The sequence below is a fragment of the Macaca nemestrina genome, chromosome 14 (genome assembly GCF_043159975.1).
Source record: "Macaca nemestrina isolate mMacNem1 chromosome 14, mMacNem.hap1, whole genome shotgun sequence".
Classification (NCBI taxonomy): Eukaryota; Metazoa; Chordata; class Mammalia; order Primates; family Cercopithecidae; genus Macaca; species Macaca nemestrina.
Genome location: NC_092138.1, coordinates 82022576 through 82042485, shown reverse-complemented (window position 1 = coordinate 82042485; position 19910 = coordinate 82022576). Strand labels below are relative to the sequence as shown.

The window sequence follows — 19910 nt, the reverse complement described above, 5'->3', positions numbered from 1 at the left end:
GTTGTTTATTTGAAGTCTTTATACTTTTCTGATGTAAACATTTATTGCTATAAACTTCCCACTTAGCACTGCTTTTGCTGTTTCCCATAGATGTTGGTATGTTGTGTTTTTATTTTCATTTGTATCAAGACATTTTAAGTTTTTCTTTCTTAATTTTTTCATAGATCCATTGATCAGGAACGTGTTATTTAATTTCCATGTATTTCTATAGTTTCCAAAGTTCCACTTGTTATTGATTTCTAGTTTTATTCCATTATAGTCAGAAAAGATACTTGATATGATTTAGATTTTTTTAATTGCTTGAGACTTGCTTTGTGGTCTAACATATGGTCTATCCTGGAAAATGTTCCATGTGCTGATGAGTAAAGATGTGTATTCTACAGCAGTTGGATGAAATGTTCTGTAAATGTCAGGTCCATTTTGTCTAAAGTGTAGTTCAATTTTGATTTGGGTTGCTTGATTTTCTGTCTGAATGACCTGTCCATTACTGGAAGTGGGGTATTGAAGTCAGTCTTCAACTATTATTGTGTTGCAGTCTATCTCTCCCTTTAAATCTATTATGCTTTATACGTTTGAGTGCTCCAATACTGTGTGCATATATATTTATAACCTTTATATCCTCTTGCTGAATTGAGCCCTTTATCATTACATAATGACCTTGGTCTTTTTCTAGTTTTTGACTTGAAGTCTTAATCTGATGCAAGTATAGTTACTTCTATTCTTTTTTGGTTTTCATTTGCATGAAGTATCTTTTTCATACCTTTACCTTCAATCTGTTTGTATCTTTATAGGTGAGGTGAATGTCTTTTTTTTTTTTTCCGAGATGGAGTCTCGCTCCATTGCCCAGGCTGGAGTGCAGCAATCTCAGCTCACTGCAGCCTCCACCTCCTGGGTTCAAGTGATTCTCCTGCCTCAGCCTCCCAAGTAGCTGGGCGTACAGGCACAAGCCACCATGCCTGGCCAATTTTTTTATTTTTTATTTTTTTTTAGTAGAGACGGGGTTTTGCCACATTGGCCAGGCTGGTCTTGAACTCCTGACATCAGGTGATTTGCCCACTTTGGCCTCCCAAAGTGTTAGGATTATAGGTGTGAGCCACTGGGCCTAGCCGAAGTGAATTTCTTGTAGGCAGCATATAGTTGGTCTTGTTTTCTTATTCATTCAGCCATTCTGTATCTTTTAATCAGATAAGTTAGTCCATCGACAGTCAGTTTATTATTTTTAAATAAGGACTTAACTACTGACAGTTTGTTTTTTGTTTTCTGGTTGTTTTGGAAGTCCTCTCTTTTTTTCTTTCTGTCTTCCTTTGTGGATAAGTGACTTTTTTCTCATAGTATTTTTTACTTTTTATTTTTAGTGTATCTGTTTAGACTGTTTTTTGAGTTATGGTTTCCCTATGGGTTTCAGAAAATATAACAAGTTTGATGACAACTTCACTGATCACAAGAAAAGAACAAAAACAAGCAAAGAAAAAACTTAAAAAAAAACTCTGTTTTAATTCCAATACCCCCATTTTTTGGCTCTTTGTTGTCTCAACTTAACATCTTCCTATATTGCCTATCTTTTAACAAATTGTTGTAGTCATTATTTTTGAGAAGTTTATGTTTTAGTCTTCATACTAAAGATTCTATAGAGTGTTAGATAAGGATACTAAAGATACTCTAATACAAAGGTACTCTTAATACTCTATACAGTATTAGAGTATTTTTAGAATGCAGTATTAGAGTGCCTTTAGTATCTTTAGAATACTCTATACAGTATTAGAGTATTTTGAATTTGTGTATTTACATTTTTTGTTGCATGCTAGAGTTCCTTTCTTTCAGATTGAAGAACTGTAGCATTTTTTGTAAGACACATCTGGTGGTGAATTCCCTTGTCTTTTGTTTACCCAGGAAAGTCTTCATTTCTCCTTTATATTTCAATATTGTGGGAAGTCAGGGACCCCGAATGGAGGGACCGGTTGAAGCCGTGGCAGAACATAAATTGTGAAGATTTCATGAACACTTATCAGTTCCCAAAATTAATATTTTTATAATTTTTTACACCTGTCTTTACTGCAGTCTCTGGACATGAATTGTGAAGATTTCTTGGACATTTATCACTTCCCCAATCAATACTCTTATAATTTCTTATGCCTGTCTTTAATCTCTTAATCCCATCATCTTTGTAAGCTGAGGATGTATGTCACCTCAGGACCCTGTAATGATTGCATTAACTGTACAAATTGTTTGTAAAATATGTGTTTGAGCAATATAAAATCAGTGCACCCTGAAAAAGAACAGAATAACAGCGATTTTCAGGGAACAAGGAAAGATAACCATAAGGTCTGACTGCCTGCGGTGTTGGGCAGAATAGAGCCGTATTTTTCTTCTTGCTTAAAGCCTTTAGACGGATGTGTGAGTAGGAGAAATATTGCTGAATTCTTTTCCCAGCAAGGAATATTAATAATTGATACCCTGGGGAAGGAGTGCATTCCTAGGGGGAGGTCTATGAATGGCCGCTTTGGGAGTGTCTGTCTTACATGGTTGAGATAAGAACTGAAATATGCCCTGGTCTCCTGCAGTACCCTCAGGCTTGCTAGGATTAGGAAATTCCAGCCTGGTGAATTCTAGTCAGACGGGTTGTCTGCTCTCGAACCCTGTTTCCTGTTAAGATGTTTATCAAGACAATGTGTGCACAGCAGGACACGGACCCTCATCAGTAATTCTAATTTTGCCTTTGCCTTGTGATCTTTTATTGCTCTTTGAAGCATGTGATCTTTGTCATTTACTCCCTGTTTGTACACCCCTTCCCCTTTCAAAATCCCGAATAAAAACTTGCTGGTTTTGTGGCTCAAGGTCGCCATCACACTCCTACCAGTATGTGGTGGCACCCCTGGAGGCCCAGCTGTAAAATTTCTCTCTTTGTACTCTTTCTCTTTCTCAGACTGGCCGACACTTAGGGAAAATAGAAAAGAACCTACGTTGAAATATTGGGGGCTGGTTCCCCTGATATTTGAAGGATAGCTTTGCTGAGTACAGTATTCTCAGTTGCAAGATTTTTTCCTTCCTTCCTTCCTCCCTTCCTCCCTCCCTCCCTCCCTCCCTCTTATTCTACCTTTCTTTCCTTTCTTTCAGCACTTTGAATATGTTATTCTACTCCCTCCTGGTCTGTAAGGCTTCTGCCACCAGACATATCAGAGCTCCTTTATATCTTACTTGCTTCTTTTCTCTTGCTACTTTTAGGATCCTCTCTTCGTCCATAACCTTTGCAAGTTTATTGTATGCCTTGGGGTATCTTATTTGGGTTGAATCTTCTTGGTCTTTGACCTTCTTTTCCCTGGGTGTTCGTCTTTTTCTATGTTCTGAAAGTTCTCTGTTGATTATTTCTTTGAATAAACTTTCTACACCTGTTTCTTTCTCTATTTCCTCTTTAAGGCAAATAACTCTTAGCCTCTTTGAAGCTGTTTTCCAGATCTTGTAAGTGTATCTCATTCTTCTGCATTTTTCTCCTCTGACTGTGAGTTTTCAAATAGCCTGTGTTAGAGCTCATTAATTCTTTCTTCTACTTGATCGTTTCTACTGTTGAGACACACCAAAGTATTTTTCAGTCATCCATTACATTTTTTCAGCTCTAAGATTTGATTTTTTCCTCCATTTTAATCTCTTTGCTAAATTTCTCTTAAAAGTTTCTGAATTCCTTCTCCATGTTTTCTTGAAGTTGTTGAGCATTCTTAAAACAGCTATCTTGAATTCCCTGTCTGAGAGGTCACATATCTACACCACTCCAGAATTGGTCACTGGTGCCTGCTTATTTAGTCTGTTTGTTTAGCGTGAATATTTTTTAAAACATGTTTTCTCAAATGTCCTTGATGCTTGTGAACATTTATCAGTGTTTGGGCATTGAAGAGTAAATATTTATTCCAGTCTTCACAGTCTGGCCTTGTTTGTACCTGTCCTTCAGAGGGCCTTCCAAGAATTCAAATATGACTGAGTGTTGGGTTCCCTAAGCCTGTGGTCACTGCAGTCATTTCAGCACTAGAGGGCACCCTCAGCCCAGGTGTGCTGCAGCTCTTACAGACACCTAGATACGCAGCATTGATGGACTTGGGGAAGATAAGGGAGCATTCTCTGGGTTCCCAGGCAAAGTTTCTTGCCCTCTTCCCTCTCTTTCCCCCAGATAGAGGGAGTGTCTCTCCACGATGAGCTGCCTGAAGTTAGGGGAGGGGTAATGTGGGCACTTCTGTGGCCACAGCAGCTAGCACCATGCTGAGTTGCTCCCAAAGCCCATGGCCTCCCAGACCAGCACAGTACCAGGGCTCACCGAAGACCTGTGACCACCTGACTGCCGCTGATGCTTTTTCAAAGATGAGGCCGTTCTAGTCAGCAGGTGTTGGAGCCAACCAGGACTTGGGACTTAGGTTGTTCGTGGCACACAAGCAGATTCCTTTCTTGCCTGGGGTGAGTCTAGAAGTGCTCTTCCACAGGAACATCCTGGAAATGGGGCCTTCAGACTCTGCCTGGTGCTTTGTTTTACTATTGGTGGGCTGGTGCCTGGTTACGAGAAAAAGTCGCCTGTATTCTTGCTTTTCCTCCCTCCAAGTGTAGCCTAGCTGCTGGTGAAATTTATTTGGGGACCTGAGGCCATTTTAGTCAACTGACTTGGGTTCCTCTCACTGAAGAAACTGATTTCCCTCTGGCCCAGGTTTGGTCTAAGTGCTGCCTCCTTGGGCACTGGCAGAATTCTGCCTGATGCTGTGACAGGGTGGCACTGAGTTGCAATGCAAAGTATCACACTCCCTTTGCTGTCATTCACCCAAGCATACAGGTTCTCTTTCCAAGCTGGAGGTGTAGGCAATGTGTTCTTCCCACACTGTTCAGCGCGTCTCCTCTTGTTAGTCTGCTGAAGCTGGGTACTGTGATCTGTCACCTGATTTAGTTTTTATGAAGGTGCTTTTTTGGTGGACAGTTCAGTTCGATGTTCCTGCATTAGATGGGGAGGGGATGAGGTTCTGTTGGGCTTTTTTTTTTTTTTTTCAGTTTTAAGTTTTTGTAGGTACATGGTGAGTGTATATGTTTATGGGGTACACGAGATGTTTTGATACAGACATGCAATGCTTAATAATCACACCATGGAGAATAGGATATCCATCCCCTTAAGCATTTATCTTTTGAGTTGCAATCAATCCTATTATATTCTTTTAGTTATTTTTAAATGTACAATGAAATTATTGTTGACTATAGCCACACTAGTTTGCTGTCAAAGAGTAGTAGTTCTCGTTCATTCTTTTTTTTTTTTGAAACAGAGTCTCACTCTATTGCCCAGGCGGGAGTGCAATGGTGCAATCTCAGCTCACTACAACTTCCACTTCCTGGGTTCAAGCGAGTCTCCTGCCTCAGCCAAGTAGCTGGCATTACAGGCGCACACCACCATGCCCAGCTAATTTTTGTATTTTTAATAGAGGCAGGGTTTCACCATGTTGGCCAGGCTGATCTTGAACTCCTGACCTCAGGTAATCCACCCACGTTGGCCTCCCACAGTGCTGGAATTACAGGTATGAGCCAGTGCACCCGGCCTGAATTCATTCTTTCTAATTATCTTTTTGTACCTGTTAACCATTTCCACCTCCCCCTGTTCAGCCACTTTGTCCTTCCGCCTCCTCCCTCTTGTAACTTTTTATTATAGGAAATTTCAAACATATGCAAAAATAGAATAATAATATAATGAATCCCCATGTATCTGTTCTTATTTTCTCTATTGAACCCCCCCTTTATGGAATATTTACAGCAATGTCCAGATAGTATATTATTCATAAATGTAGCTATGGAGTTTTGTTTTTTGTTTTTAATGCCAGCTGTGATGTTATTAATTACAGGAAACATGCAAAAACAGGTACAGGTACATAAAATGAACCCCTAATAAGGATTATGTTGAAATACCTTTTTTCAGCTTGAAATTGCCAAGAAAAGCTTTTAACCAGGGAAGCTGTAGGGCTAAAGCCTTTAAATCTTTTTTCCTCAGACTAGGAAGCATGTGGCATTAGTACTTGAAGCCTCATCACTAGAGCATTTGTTGATTGGTGTAGGAAAGTCTCAGCTGTTGTCTTTAGGCTTTGAAGAGTAGCGTGTTCATAGCCCTCACATGCTCTCTGTTCATTCCCTTATTTCTCCTATTCCTCCTAAATTTCTTCTGGTTCACAGTAAAAAGTGGAAAATGCAGGTCTAGGTAGTTACATGTTGGGTCAGTGATTCCTACTAGTGAATCATGTCAACATTTCTGAATAAAATTTTAAAACATTTGAGTGGGTACTATATAGAATTTTCAAATGTTTGACTTTTGAAATGCTTTCAAACTTACAGTGAAGCTGTAAGAATAGTGTAAAGAACTCCTGTGTGCCCTTTATCCACATTTACCAAATTTTAACATTTCATGTATGCTTTATTATTCTTTTTTCTGAGCCATTTAAAAGTAACATCAAGATATAAAATTTAAGAGTGCAAAAAGTTAAATAATTGTTAAATGTTAATAAAATATAATGGCTACTATTTATTGTGGAATAACCACAATCAAGCATACTATACAGTCGTTTTATGTACGTTAACCCCATTTAATTCTTTTTTTTTTTTTTTCCTCATTTAATTCTTAAAGCCTAATGCTGTGGATGATGATATTATGCTCCTTTTACAAATGAAGTTTTTGAGGCTCATAGAAGTTTAAATGAGGGTATTCTGAGACTTTGCTGAAGTTGCTTATCAGCTTAAGGAGATTCTGGGGTGAGACAATGGGGTTTTCTAACTATACAATCATGTCATCTGCAAACAGGGACAATTTGACTTCCCCTTTTCCTAATTGAATACCCCTTATTTCTTTCTCCTGCGTGATTGCCCTGGCCAGAACTTCCAACACTCTGTTGAATAGGAGTGGTGAGAGAGGGCATCCCTGTCTTGTGCCGGTTTTCAAAGGGAATGCTTCTAGTTTTTGCCCGTTCAGTATGATATTGGTTGTGGGTTTGTCATAAATAGCTCTCATTATTTTGAGATACATCCCATCAATATGTAATTTATTGAGAGTTTTTAGCATGAAGGGCTGTTGAATTTTGTCAAAGGCCTTTTCTGCGTGTGTTGAGATAATCATGTGGTTTTTGTCTTTGGTTCTGTTTGTGTGCTGGATTACATTTATTGATTTGCATCTGTTGAACCAGCCTTGCATCCCAGTGATGAAGCCCACTTGATCATGGTGGATAAGCTTTTTGATGTGCTGCTGGATTCGCTTTGCCAGTATTTTATTAAGGATTTTTGCATCAATGTTCATTAGGGATATTGGTCTAAAATTCTCTTTTTTTGTTGTGTCTCTGCCAGGCTTTGGTATCAGGATGATGTTGGCCTCATAAAATGAGTTAGCAGGATTCCCTCTTTTTCTGTTGTTTGGAATAGTTTTAGAAGGAGTGGTACCAGCTCCTCTTTGTACCTCTGGTAGAATTCGGCTGTGGATCCGTCTGGTCCTGGACTTTTTTTGGTTGGTAGGCTATTAATTATTGCCTTAATTTCAGAGCCTGTTACCGGTCTATTCAGGGATTCAACTTCTTCCTGGTTTAGTCTTGGGAGGGTGTATGTGTCCAGGAATTTATCCATTTCTTCTAGATTTTCTTTTTTTTTTTTTTTTTTGAGGCGGAGTCTCGCTCTGTCGCCCAGGCTGGAGTGCAGTGGCGCGATCTCAGCTCACTGCAAGCTCCGCCTCCCGGGTTCCCGCCATTCTCCTGCCTCAGCCTCCCGAGTAGCTGGGACTACAGGCGCCGCCACCACGCCCGGCTAATTTTTTTGTATTTTTAGTGGAGACGGGGTTTCATTGTGTTAGCCAGGATGGTCTCGATCTCCTGACCTCGTGATCCGCCCGTCTCGGCCTCCCAAAGTGCTGGGATTACAGGCTTGAGCCACCGCGCCCGGCCTCTTCTAGATTTTCTAGTTCATTTGCATAGAGGTGTTTATAGTATTTCTGTGGGATTGGTGGTGATATCCCCTTTATCATTTTTTGTTGTGTCTATTTGATTCTTCTCTCTTTTCTTCTTTATTAGTCCTGCTAGCAGTCTATCAATTTTGTTGATCTTTTCAAAAAACCAGCTCCTGGATTCCTTGATTTTTTTGAAGGGTTTTTTGTGTCTCTATTTCCTTCAGTTCTGCTCTGATCTTAGCTGCTGGCCTTTGAATGTGTTTGCTCTTGCTTCTCTAGTTCTTTTTTTTTTTTTTTTTGAGACGGAGTCTTGCTTTGTCACCCAGGCTGTAGTACAGTGGCTGGATCTCAGCTCACTGCAAGCTCCGCCTCCCGGGTTCACGCCATTCTCCTGCCTCAGCCTCCCAAGTAGCTGGGACTACAGGCGCCCGCCACCTCGCCCGGCTAGTTTTTTGTATTTTTAAGTAGAGACGGGGTTTCACTGTGTTAGCCAGGATGGTCTCGATCTCCTGACCTTGTGATCCACCCGTCTCGGCCTCCCAAAGTGCTGGGATTACAGGCTTGAGCCACCGCGCCCAGCCTTCTAGTTCTTTTAATTGTGATGTTAGGGTATCAATTTTAGATCTTTCCTGCTTTCTCTTGTGGGCATTTAGTGCTATAAATTTCACTCTACACACTGCTTTAAATGTGTCCCAGAGATTCTGGTATGTTGTGTCGTTGTTCTCATTGGTTTCAAAGAACATCTTTATTTCTGCCTTCATTTTGTTATGTACCCAGTAGTCATTCAGGAGCAGGTTGTTCAGTTTCCATGTAGTTGAGCGGTTTTGAGTGAGTTTCTTAGTCCTGAGTTCTAGTTTGATTGCACTGTGGTCTCAGAGACTGGATTAAGAAAATGTGGCACATATATACCATGGAATACTATGCAGCCATAAAAAAGGATGAGTTCATGTCCTTTGTAGGGACATGGATGAAGGGGGAAACCATCATTCTCAGCAAACTATCATAAGGACAAAAAATCAAATACTGCATGTGCTCACTCATAGATGGGAATTGAACAATGAGAATGCTTGGACACAGGAAGGGGAACATTACACACTTGGGCCTCTCTTGGGGTGAGGGGAACGGGGAGGGATAGCATTAGGAGATACACCTAATGTAAATGATGAGTTAATGGGTACAGCACATCAACATGGCACATGTATACATATGTAACAAACCTGCATGTTGTGCACATGTACCCTAGAACTTAAAGTATAATAATAATTTAAAAAGTTTAAATAAGGGTATATAGCTGGTGAAAGATGGCTAGAATTTATATTGAGACTTACATGGCTTCAAAGTTGATGGGATTTTCTAAGTCTTCCTTAGGTGAACCATATTATGCTTCCAGAAATCATAAATCACTGCTTAGTGGTTCTCTACTGAGGGTGAGGAGGGCAGCAAAGACTTTGAAAAATATCTTCAAAGGATTCTTATATCCTCCACTCCCTCACCCTCCCTGGCCTTTGAGCCATTGAATTAACCGAAAGCAAGCTAGGGCAAAGAGTGAAAACAAAACATGCTGAGAAACACACTTTTAAGCAGGCTTTCTGTAGAAATGGATGGTTTTGGGAAATGTGTTTTCTCATTCATGGCTTTTACTTCCTTCGTTACAGGCCAAGCAGATAGAACTTCAGTTCACTATTGGCGAAGCCATTACCAGCGCTGCAATAGGAACTAGTTCTGTGGCTGCCCGAGATGCCTGGCTAGTGACTGAAGAGGAATATACTCCTCCTGCTGGTACCAAATATTCAGCTAATCAATTTATAATTGTCAAGTAACCCTTTTTTGTTCTCGTTATTACATTTGAGGCAAAACCATTATACATTCCATATTACTTTTTTCAAATATTTATATCTGTTTTACCAGTTTCATTCAGTCAAGAAAAATAGTTGGGTGAAGAAGACAGCATGAGGCTGGGCACAGTGGCTCATGCCTGTAATCTCAGCAATTTGAGAGGCCGAGGTGAGCGAATCACCTGAGGTCAGGAGTTAGAGACCAGCCCAGCCAACATGGTGAAACCCCATCTCTACTAAAAATAGAAAACTTACCTGGGCGTGGTGGCACAAGCCTGTAATCCCAGCTACTTGGGAGGCTGAGGCATGAGAATTTCTTGAACCTGGCAGGTAGAGGTTGCAAGTGAGCTGAGATCATGCTACTACACTCGATCCTGGCCAACAGAGTAAGACTCCGTCTCAAAAAAAGAAAAAAAAAAGGCAGCATGAAATTAGTAACTTATTTTTCTGACCCTTTGGCAAGCAAGCAGGGGAGTCAGCTCTGGATCACCTTGAAGCTTGTGCTCTTTTCATGAGGATTTATGTATTTAGCCAGTTTCAGAATTCAAGGTATAGTTGTTTCCAGATGATGTGTCCTTTAATCCCTTATTACATAAGTGCCTTCTGCTAGCGTTCCATATAGTGGCAGCATATAGTTGAGGGAACATGTGGTTTCTGACTTTATGTTTTATATATTATGATTTCAAATTTATTGTGGTTTGATTTGAATTTGGAATAGAAAATATATTTTAGTATTTGAGCTAGAATTAAAAAAAAATTTAAACAGAAGGAAAAGTCACCAAGTTTTTATATTTTATTCTCTCAATTGAGGAAATTAAAAGATAGTATTCTCGTGGTAACATTTTATTGTATATTGTGTTCCATCATGAATAATGCATTAATTTAGTTATTGCACTTAGTGTTACAGTTAACACTTCACTCCACGTTAATGCGTTCACTTATTATTTCATTAGCCACCATAAAGAGATTTAAAGGAAATAGAAAAACACACTTTTGCTTGCACTGTAATGAGAACTGTGGATTGACGGAAGCTGAATCCGAGTCAGTTCTTTGAGGTTTTTCTTTGAACACACGTGGAGCAAGGCAAGGAGCACTTTGTATAGAAGGAAGACGGTAAGGAAGGAAAGCGACATTGTTAGCAAGAAGACAACCAAACCTGAAGTGGGAATTTTCAGGTTGCATGTGAGAGGTGGTAACAGAGGCTTGACAGCAGGGAGGGCTCACACTGAGGAGTGGGTTTGCTGTGAGAGGCATGTTTCTGACTCCATGGGTTTTTACATAGTGACTTAACAAGTAAAGGTTAGTAGAGAGGTATCTATGCCAGTCTTCATTCTCTGAACTCTTGTATTGCCTCAAACTCTTCTTGGAAGATTGCATCCTGCTTGGCTTTTTACTCATCCACAGGAATCTCAGATTGTCCATTCAATGTTGAAGTTCTATTTTTGTCTGTTTTGGGAAAGGAGAACATAAAATATTGTGGAGAAGGGAGGGTTGATGAATCTTTGATGTGAATTTTGATCATGCGTGTTCTATGTCATTCTCATCTGAGTGCTACTCGGCCTTTGGATGTTGTTGTTCGTTACAGTGTACCAATCTTGCTGTGAGTAGAATGAACAGCATTTGAGAAGCCAGTTAGGGCCCAGGTCTTAGCCATCTTAACATCTGTACATATTATCCCAGGCATGTTATGGGAATCTAGTAAGGACTTGTTGGTTTTGTAATTGTAGTTACCCAGATAGCAGAACTGCTGGCAGCTAGAGTTGTGGTTATGGGAATTAAAAGAAGGGATTCTGACTCTGAGAACTGGAGTAATGTGATCAGCGAGGAACTGTGAAGGGATGAGGGGTGGAGGGGAATTAACCATGTCATGTACTGCCAATATATCAACTAAGGTGAGAAATGAGAAACCATCATTGAACGTAGCAACAGGAAAGTCATTCGTGATTTCTATGACTAATTTCTATGGAGAAGAGAAGGTAAAAGGCTGATTTGGAGTGGGCTCAAGGAAAGAGAAGAGCAAAGTTTGAACATGAGTTTGAACAACTGTTTTGAAGGGTCTTAATGTAAATCAGTGGTTTGTCACTGGAGGAGTGAGATTTTTGCCCCACAGGGGACATTTGGTGATGTCTAGACACTGGGGAGGGTGGGTGCCACTGGTATCTAGTGGGTGAAGGCACAGGATTCTGCTAGACATCCTGCAGTATATAGCACAGCTCTGTATAATAAAAAATTATCCAGCTACAATGTCAGTAGTGTTGAGCTTGAGAAACCCTGCAGTAATAAAGGAAAGGAGAAAAACAGTATGGTAGCTGGAGGAGGAAAGTAAGTGCAAAAGAAGTTTGTTTTTAGATGGAAGATGAGAAACGTCTAGTAGACAAAGAAAAATTGCTAAAGAGTAGGGATAAGTTTTCATTCTCAGGAACTAAAAAGTTACTCGAGTATCTTTGAAATGTAATTTTGTTTACACTAGGTTCTAGAGTGAATAATTATTGATTCCTTCAGCAACTTTAAACACCTTAGTCATTTAGATTTTAATATAGGATTGTTATGCAAATGTTGATTTCAATTTAATTTTTTCAGGAAACTATGTTGAATTATTTTAATTCTTTGTTATTTTTCTTTGCTTTTCCCCAGGAGCCAAAGTGAATGATGTGGTTCCATGGGTGTTGGATGTGATTTTAAATAAACATATCATCAGCCCCAACCCACATGTGAGGCAAGCAGCCTGCATCTGGCTCCTTTCCCTTGTGAGGAAGCTAAGTACCCACAAAGAAGTGAAGGTGAGCCATGCTGTCTGTGGTCAGCCCTGTTGGAAACCAGTTTTATAAGTAGCAAGGAAAGCATATGAGGGTGAAGGTCATTAACCAATAGGAGGTATTTTGAAATACATTGTACATGAAGGAATGAAGAATGGTGGCCTGATATAGGCTAGAAGATGATTCTAGACTTGAAGGTATAAAGTCAGAAGTGCTTGAGATGGGGAAGCTCAGTTAGGGCAATGGTCAGCTTGCGTGTGTTAGACTACCTATAAGTGGTGCAGCTCCAGGTGATTTGGGCCACCTGTAAAGATGAGAGCAAAACAGCGATTGTAACTGGCTTGGATAATAAGACTACAAATTTTGTGCACGGTGAGAGCAAGACTCTTACTCTCTCAAAGAGGTAGAGTTTCAGTGTTCTAATGCCTTTTTTCTTCTTTCAGTCTCATCTTAAAGAAATTCAAAGTGCGTTTGTTTCAGTTCTATCAGAAAATGATGGTAGGTTGTTGGTTAATATTTGATTTCTAAACTTTATTGAACTTGTGTTTTAAATGTTGAAAAAACCTGGATTAATGAACATAAAAGAAAACTTTCTTGAGCTGTGTAATCAAAACAATTATTAAACCTTATTTGTTAGCAGTAAGGATAAGCGTTATGTTAATGGCTTGGAAACCAAAATTTCTAGTTAGGATATAGGAAACTTAGATTCTTTTTTATTTATTGGTTTATACGTTAGAACATATTCCTCAACTCTGCATTTTAAAATGGAGCCGAGGCCTTCTTTAGTATCTCTCATAATAGCTTTTTTCTACCTCTGGTTACTTTTCCTCTCTGATTTAAGCTAGGAGAGAGTGAACGTATATGTGTTAAATCTTTCAGTAGTAGCTTTGTTTTATAACTTGTTTTAAACATATGGACTTGTATTGACTTTTAAAAGTTAGGTCTGAGTGTATTGAGATCTTGTGAGGCTGTTTTATCTCTGATGTGTATGACTTATAGCCCATGGATGATCTGTCACTGCACTGTCCAGTGACACTGTATAGGTCCATCAGTATTGTCTAGGTTTGTGAACTGGATCTTCTGTGAATGTGGTTCTCATTTACAGTAACTTATGTATGGTGCCATGTCCACTGAAATGATTTATTATTATTTTTAATAAAATAGGCATGTTGATTCTGTTTTTATATCTTTACTTTGATATCATTTTGGGTCAGTGTTAACTTTTTAAAGCTTTTGATTTCATAGCAAGCAGACAAAATTTTTTTAAAGTAATACAATCTTGTCTGACTTTCTTGTAGAACTTAGCCAAGATGTTGCATCAAAGGGCCTTGGGTTGGTTTATGAACTAGGCAATGAACAAGATCAACAGGAATTGGTTTCTACACTTGTAGAAACACTTATGACTGGCAAAAGGTATGGTGAACTTGAAAATTTTAGATTCAAGCCCATAGAGGAAGTCTATACACATAGTGAGAATATGCTGGAGAAGGAAGATTCAGCTTTCCATTTTTTCGTTTATGAAGCTTTTTCTAAATTGCAAGTCCGTAATTGTTGTGCTGTGGATAGCACAATTATTCCAGTGTATACTGTTAACTTTAGGAGCATGCCACTAGGTCAAGCTTTGAAAGTTTAATGATCTCAGACAATTAATGTATTGGATTAGAAAAATGCCTTAATTACTGTTGGCTAAATGGAAGTTAAGATACGGAGAAGAAGCTTGCATATCATTCATAGTCTAATCTGTGAAGAGTGTGAGGGGAAATCATCTGTGTAAGGGATTGCTGCTTTATGTTTCCTCCCTTGTAGGAAGGATAGTTTTTCATGTGCTACCACATTTAATCCAGGGGAAATTATGTGAAATGTCTTTTTCATCTGTTAATTTGTTCATTCTGGATTCATTTTACAAAATTTGCAGCCTCATGGAAAGGACTTTTTTTTTTTTTTTTTTTGGTCTTTTTGTGACGGAGTCTTGCTCTGTTGCCTAGGCTGGAGTGCAGTGGCCTGATCTCGGCTCACTGCAGCCTCTGCCTCCCTGGTTCAAGCGATTCTCCTGCCTCAGCCTCCTGAGTAGCTGGGACTACAGGCGTGTGCCACCATGCCCGGCTAATTTTTTGTATTTTTAGTAGAGATGGGGTTTCACTGTATTAGCCAGGATGGCCTCGAACTCCTGACCTAGTGATCTGCCCACCTTGGCCCCCCAAAGTGCTGAGATTACAGGCATGAGCCACCGCACTCGACCAGAAAAGACTTTTATATCTTATGCACAGTAAATGCTTGATAGGAAGTTTTATCACTTTGTAAATGAATTGCATTGGCTAGTTGAATGTTGGTGTGAAAAGCTTGAAGCTTATTGAAATTCTTATTTTGGTTTAGAGTTAAACATGAAGTTTCTGGAGAGACAGTGGTATTTCAAGGGGGAGCTCTTGGCAAAACGCCAGATGGGTAAGTACGCTAAATCCATTGAATGGTAAACATCTTTAAATATATATATATATATATATATATATATATGTGTGTTTATTAGTCTGGTAAATACAGCAGTGATGAAGTTGATTTTCACCCGCTTAGGAAATGTTATCTATTGGTGGAAGAAGAAAACTTATATGGAAAAAAGACTGATGTCTTTTTTTTTTTTTTTTTTTTTTTGAGATGGAGCCTCACTCTTGTTGCCCAGGCTGGAGTGCAGTGGCTTAATCTTGGCTCACTACAACCTCCCCTTCCTGCGTTCAAGCGATTCTCCTACCTCAGCCTCCTAAGTAACTGAGATTACAGGTGCCTGCCACCACGCCTAATTTTTGTGTTTTATTAGAGATGGGGGTTTCACCATGTTGGTCAGGCTGCTGTTGAACTCCTGACCTCAAGTGATTCACCCACCTTGGCCTCCCAAAGTTCTGGGATTACAGGTGTGAGCCACCGCGCCTGGCAGGCTGATGTCTTAATGAGTGTCCTGGGAAACAAACTCTGAGATAGAAATTTCTGTGTGGGAAATTTACTGGGGAGTGCTCTAGGGATCACTGTGGGGACATGAGGAAGCAGGATAGGACCTATGACTGAGGGAAGGCTGAGCTGCTGCCATCGTTTCAGTGGATACCAGCCTCTTGAGGAGCTCTGAGCTGGCGTGGGTGGCCTTTCGGAGTTGTTCTGCTTTGAGGCATGAAGCCTGGCCCTTTAAGTCCCCTCAGTGACCAGCCATTGGTGGTGGGCTGCTGCATGGGAGCCCATGATGTTGGGCTCTCAGGGCAGTTGGGGAAGACTGACTAGGCCAAGAGGTCAGCTCTCAGGCAGCTGAGTCCTGCGGAACACTGGAAGCGTAGCTAGGCGCACCCACTGCCACTTGTTTTTGGGTGGGTGTAATTCTTTATCTTAGAGGTCACTACTTTAGCATTTAAAATAAATTTCTTGAGCTTGACCTCCTTTATTTTAATCATGCTTTATTTCTGTGGATCGTTAGGCAAATCTTTGCTGGTTGCAGGGCCTTGCTGTGGTGTCCCACACGAGCCTGCTTCATTGTTGTCTGCAACTGGAGAAAGCTGCAGTTTGTTCTGTCGTTGACGTTCCCCTACAGTACACTGTTATCACATCAAAAGTTGTTTTCATTCTACTTACTCTCCTTGTAGACTCCTTCTAAGTTTTTAAAAAAGTGCTTACATTTTACAAAATAACATAAAACGATTAGATATATTTGTTCAGAGGAAAGTTAACAAGACTCAAGTTAATCAGGGTTAGAGTGGTCTAGCTTAGAAAAGACTTAGGGAAGACAGATGTCGTCTTCACATGACTCTCTTATGATCATGTGAGATTATGCATAACATAATGGAGAATTAATGAGTTACATCCCCAGGTGGTGAGGGGACCACTTCTATGGACTTAGAGGTGCATTTAGGTCATTTATCAGCAGCAATGTAGAGGAGCTTAGGAATTGCTGATAGTTGAATTAGGTGACTTTTTATATTCTTCCCAACCTGTTTTCTGTCTCCATGGTGATAACTCAATATTAGAAACTGAGTGAAAATTTGATTTTAATATGTCCTAGTAATATTGATGATGTAATTTTTTAGGCTGGAGAGAGAGAAGTATATTATTGCCTACCTCTTTTTCTTTGTTTCCAAGTCAGGGCCTTTCTACCTACAAGGAACTTTGTTCTCTGGCAAGTGATCTTAGCCAGCCAGATCTTGTGTATAAATTTATGAATTTAGCCAACCATCATGCAATGTGGAACTCTAGGAAGGTAAGTTGCTATCACTGGACAATTATTATTATTTTTTCCTGCAAACCAAACATGCTACATTGGCAGACAGTGGCAAATGATATACAGTGCATTTTGTGAAAGTATGTGCCTGATGAGAAAGCTGAACCCCGCATAGCTACTATTGATTGGAAAGCCCAATAAATCAGGCTGTATTTAGGCATAAGTTTGGGAGGGAGAATTTTTTGCTGTGTTAATATTTTACTATAATGGGTGCATCTGAGTCACTTCAGCCTATTATTATTTTTAGGGTGCTGCTTTTGGTTTTAATGTAATTGCTACCAGAGCTGGAGAGCAGCTGGCTCCTTTTCTGCCTCAGCTAGTTCCTCGACTTTATCGTTACCAGTTTGATCCCAACCTTGGCATTCGACAGGCCATGACAAGTATTTGGAATGCGTTGGTCACTGACAAATCCATGGTAAGTGTCTGTGAACCGTGTGTTAGGAAAACACTGTAGATTGTCCAAGGTCATGCATGGGATTTAAACCCAGTGCCCATCTTCCTTTCTACTTTTTATACTTACTTGTTTAAACAAGCAAATTGTCTTTCATTCCATGCTTTCTTCCTACTTTCAAGGTATCAAAGATGTGTATGGCAACATTTATTAAAATCTCCAAAATGGAAACCATCTAAATGTCCGCTGGGAAGATGGTTAAGGAAATGATCATATATTCACACGAATGGAATAGTAAACGTGGAGAGGGATGATTGACGCAGTGGAGAGTGGGTTGTGGCCCCACCTCCAGCGAATTCAGTTAGGTGGGGAGACATACATGGAAGCAGGCAGTTGCCATTTTGTTTTCTCTGTTGGTGTCCTCTCATCTGGCTGTTAATCATGTTCCATCCCACTTTTAGATACTAAGATTTCTCAGGGCTTGTCTCTGAGTATCTTTTTGTTCTCTGAGCTTTCTCTGTATCAATCAGTTCCAAGGCATATAAATGTCATCTTTATTGTGAAAGTTCCCAATCTTATAGTTTTGGTCCAGATGTCACTTGCACTTTAGACTTGTATATGTAACTGTTTACTTGACATTTTCACTTCAGTGTTGTTTCAGAATACCATAAACCCAACGTGCCCAGAATAGGACTTAAAAAATAACCTTCCCCCTCTATTCTCACTGTTCACCTATTTGCCCAAGCCAGAAAACTTGGTGTCATACTTTATTTTGGGCTGTGTCTCACCACCACCCCCAATTGAATCTAGTAGCAAATTCTGTTGATTCTGCTTCCAAAGTATTCCTTGAATCCACTCTCCTTTCCCTAATTCTTTCCCGATGAACAGGTCATCATCGTCTTTTTTTTTCCTCTTTGCCTTTCTTCATTTAATTATCTACATAGTAGCAAAAGTGATTTTTAAAAATGAAAATTAGATTGTGCCATTTTGGATTAAGATCCTTTAGTAGCTTTACAGCCTCACTTTAAATAAATTCCATGATCCTTACTATATCTTACAAGTCCCTGCCCGTAATGTGGCCCCTTCCTGTCTTACCTGTCTGGTACTAGGCTGAATATGTTTCTATTCATGGTGGTAGGTACTTGAGGGTTCAGCTTTGAAGACTCAGTGAGTTTTGCTTGCTCCAGGAGAACATGTGGCACTTCTGGGTCAGCCAAGATCTAATAGGCCAATGGGCTTTGTAGGTCTGAGCTCAGGATACAGGCCTAGACCCTTGAGACATGAGTGTCATCTCTGTGAGTGAAAGGATTAAGCCACAAGTGTGGATGAGATCATCCATGGAGAATGTTGAGAGAAGCAGACATAGGAGGACATCAGTTTGTTATTTACCTCTTTGTCTTGGTTTTCTTACATGTAAGTAAGGATAACAAAACCTTTCCTACCTATAAAAGTGGAAAAGCCATAAATTTTTGAGAATTTCAGCATTGGTATAAAAGTGATTCTACCATTATTTTCTCATTATTACCAAGTTGCTAAGTGTATATCAAAACAGCACAGAGGCTTAAAAAGTAAAACTCATCTTTCATTCTGAACAGTCATGAACCAGGCACTGGGTAAGGTACTGGGGATAAAAAGATGAGTAAGACACTGTCCCTCAATAACTGCACTGATAATGAGTGAGACACTGTCCCTCAACTAACTGCACTGATGATGAGACTGTGCCCCTCAGTAACTGCACTGATGATGAGTGAGACTCTGTCCCTCAGTAACTGCACTGATGATGAGTGAGACTCTGTCCCTCAGTAACTGCACTGATGATGAGTGAGACTCTGTCCCTCAGTAACTGCAATGATGATGAGTGAGACTCTTTCCCTCAGTAACTGCACTGATGATGAGTGAGACTCTGTCCCTCAGTAACTGCACTGATGATGAGTGAGACTCTGTCCCTCAGTAACTGCACTGATGATGAGACTGTGTCCCTCAGTAACTGCACTGATGATGATGAGACTCTGTCCCTCAGTAACTGCACTGATGATGAGTGAGACTCTGTCCCTCAGTAACTGCACTGATGATGAGACTGTGTCCCTCAGTAACTGCACTGATGATGATGAGACTGTGTCCCTCAGTAACTGCATTGATGATGATGAGACTCTGTCTCTCAGTAACTGCACTGATGATGAGTGAGACACTGTCCCTCAGTAACTGCACTGATGATGAGTGAGACTCTTTCCCTCAGTAACTGCACTGATGATGAGACTCTTTCCCTCAGTAACTGCACTGATGATGAGTGAGACTCTGTCCCTCCGTAACTGCACTGATGATGAGACTGTGTCCCTCAGTAACTGCACTGATGATGAGACTCTGTCCCTCAGTAACTCCACTGATGATGATGAGACTCTGTCCCTCAGTAACTGCACTGATGATGATGAGACTCTGTCCCTCAGTAACTGCACTGATGATGATGAGACTCTGTCTCTCAGTAACTGCACTGATGATGAGTGAGACTCTGTCTCTCAGTAACTGCACTGATGATGAGTGAGACTCTGTCCCTCGGTAACTGCACTGATGATGTGAGACTCTGTCCCTCAGTAACTCCACTGTCCTGTGCAGTAACTGCACCTGACCCCCTTGAGGGTCTCCAGTATAGTGGAACAGTGCAGTTATTGAATGGTTTTGTGTGATGCTCCTTCAGAAGGTGCTACAGGAGCAGAGAGGAGAGTACCCAAGCCAGTCTTCTCTGAGAAAGAACGGCTAA

General features: G+C 40.3%; 1 protein-coding gene across 4 annotated transcripts in view; it reads left to right on the top strand.

The window, feature by feature from the left end:
* The window catches only part of ECPAS (Ecm29 proteasome adaptor and scaffold), a 126032-nt gene that overhangs the window by 80961 nt on the left and 25161 nt on the right, over nt 1-19910 (top strand). For all 4 annotated transcript variants that reach the window (XM_011740353.3, XM_071078150.1, XM_011740351.3 and 1 more), the window contains 7 exons: nt 9580-9703; nt 12394-12539; nt 12959-13013; nt 13814-13928; nt 14889-14957; nt 16626-16743; nt 17012-17179. In XM_011740353.3, coding sequence (XP_011738655.1) covers nt 9580-9703; nt 12394-12539; nt 12959-13013; nt 13814-13928; nt 14889-14957; nt 16626-16743; nt 17012-17179 — 795 coding nt within the window. The remainder of the gene's footprint in view (nt 1-9579; nt 9704-12393; nt 12540-12958; nt 13014-13813; nt 13929-14888; nt 14958-16625; nt 16744-17011; nt 17180-19910) is intronic.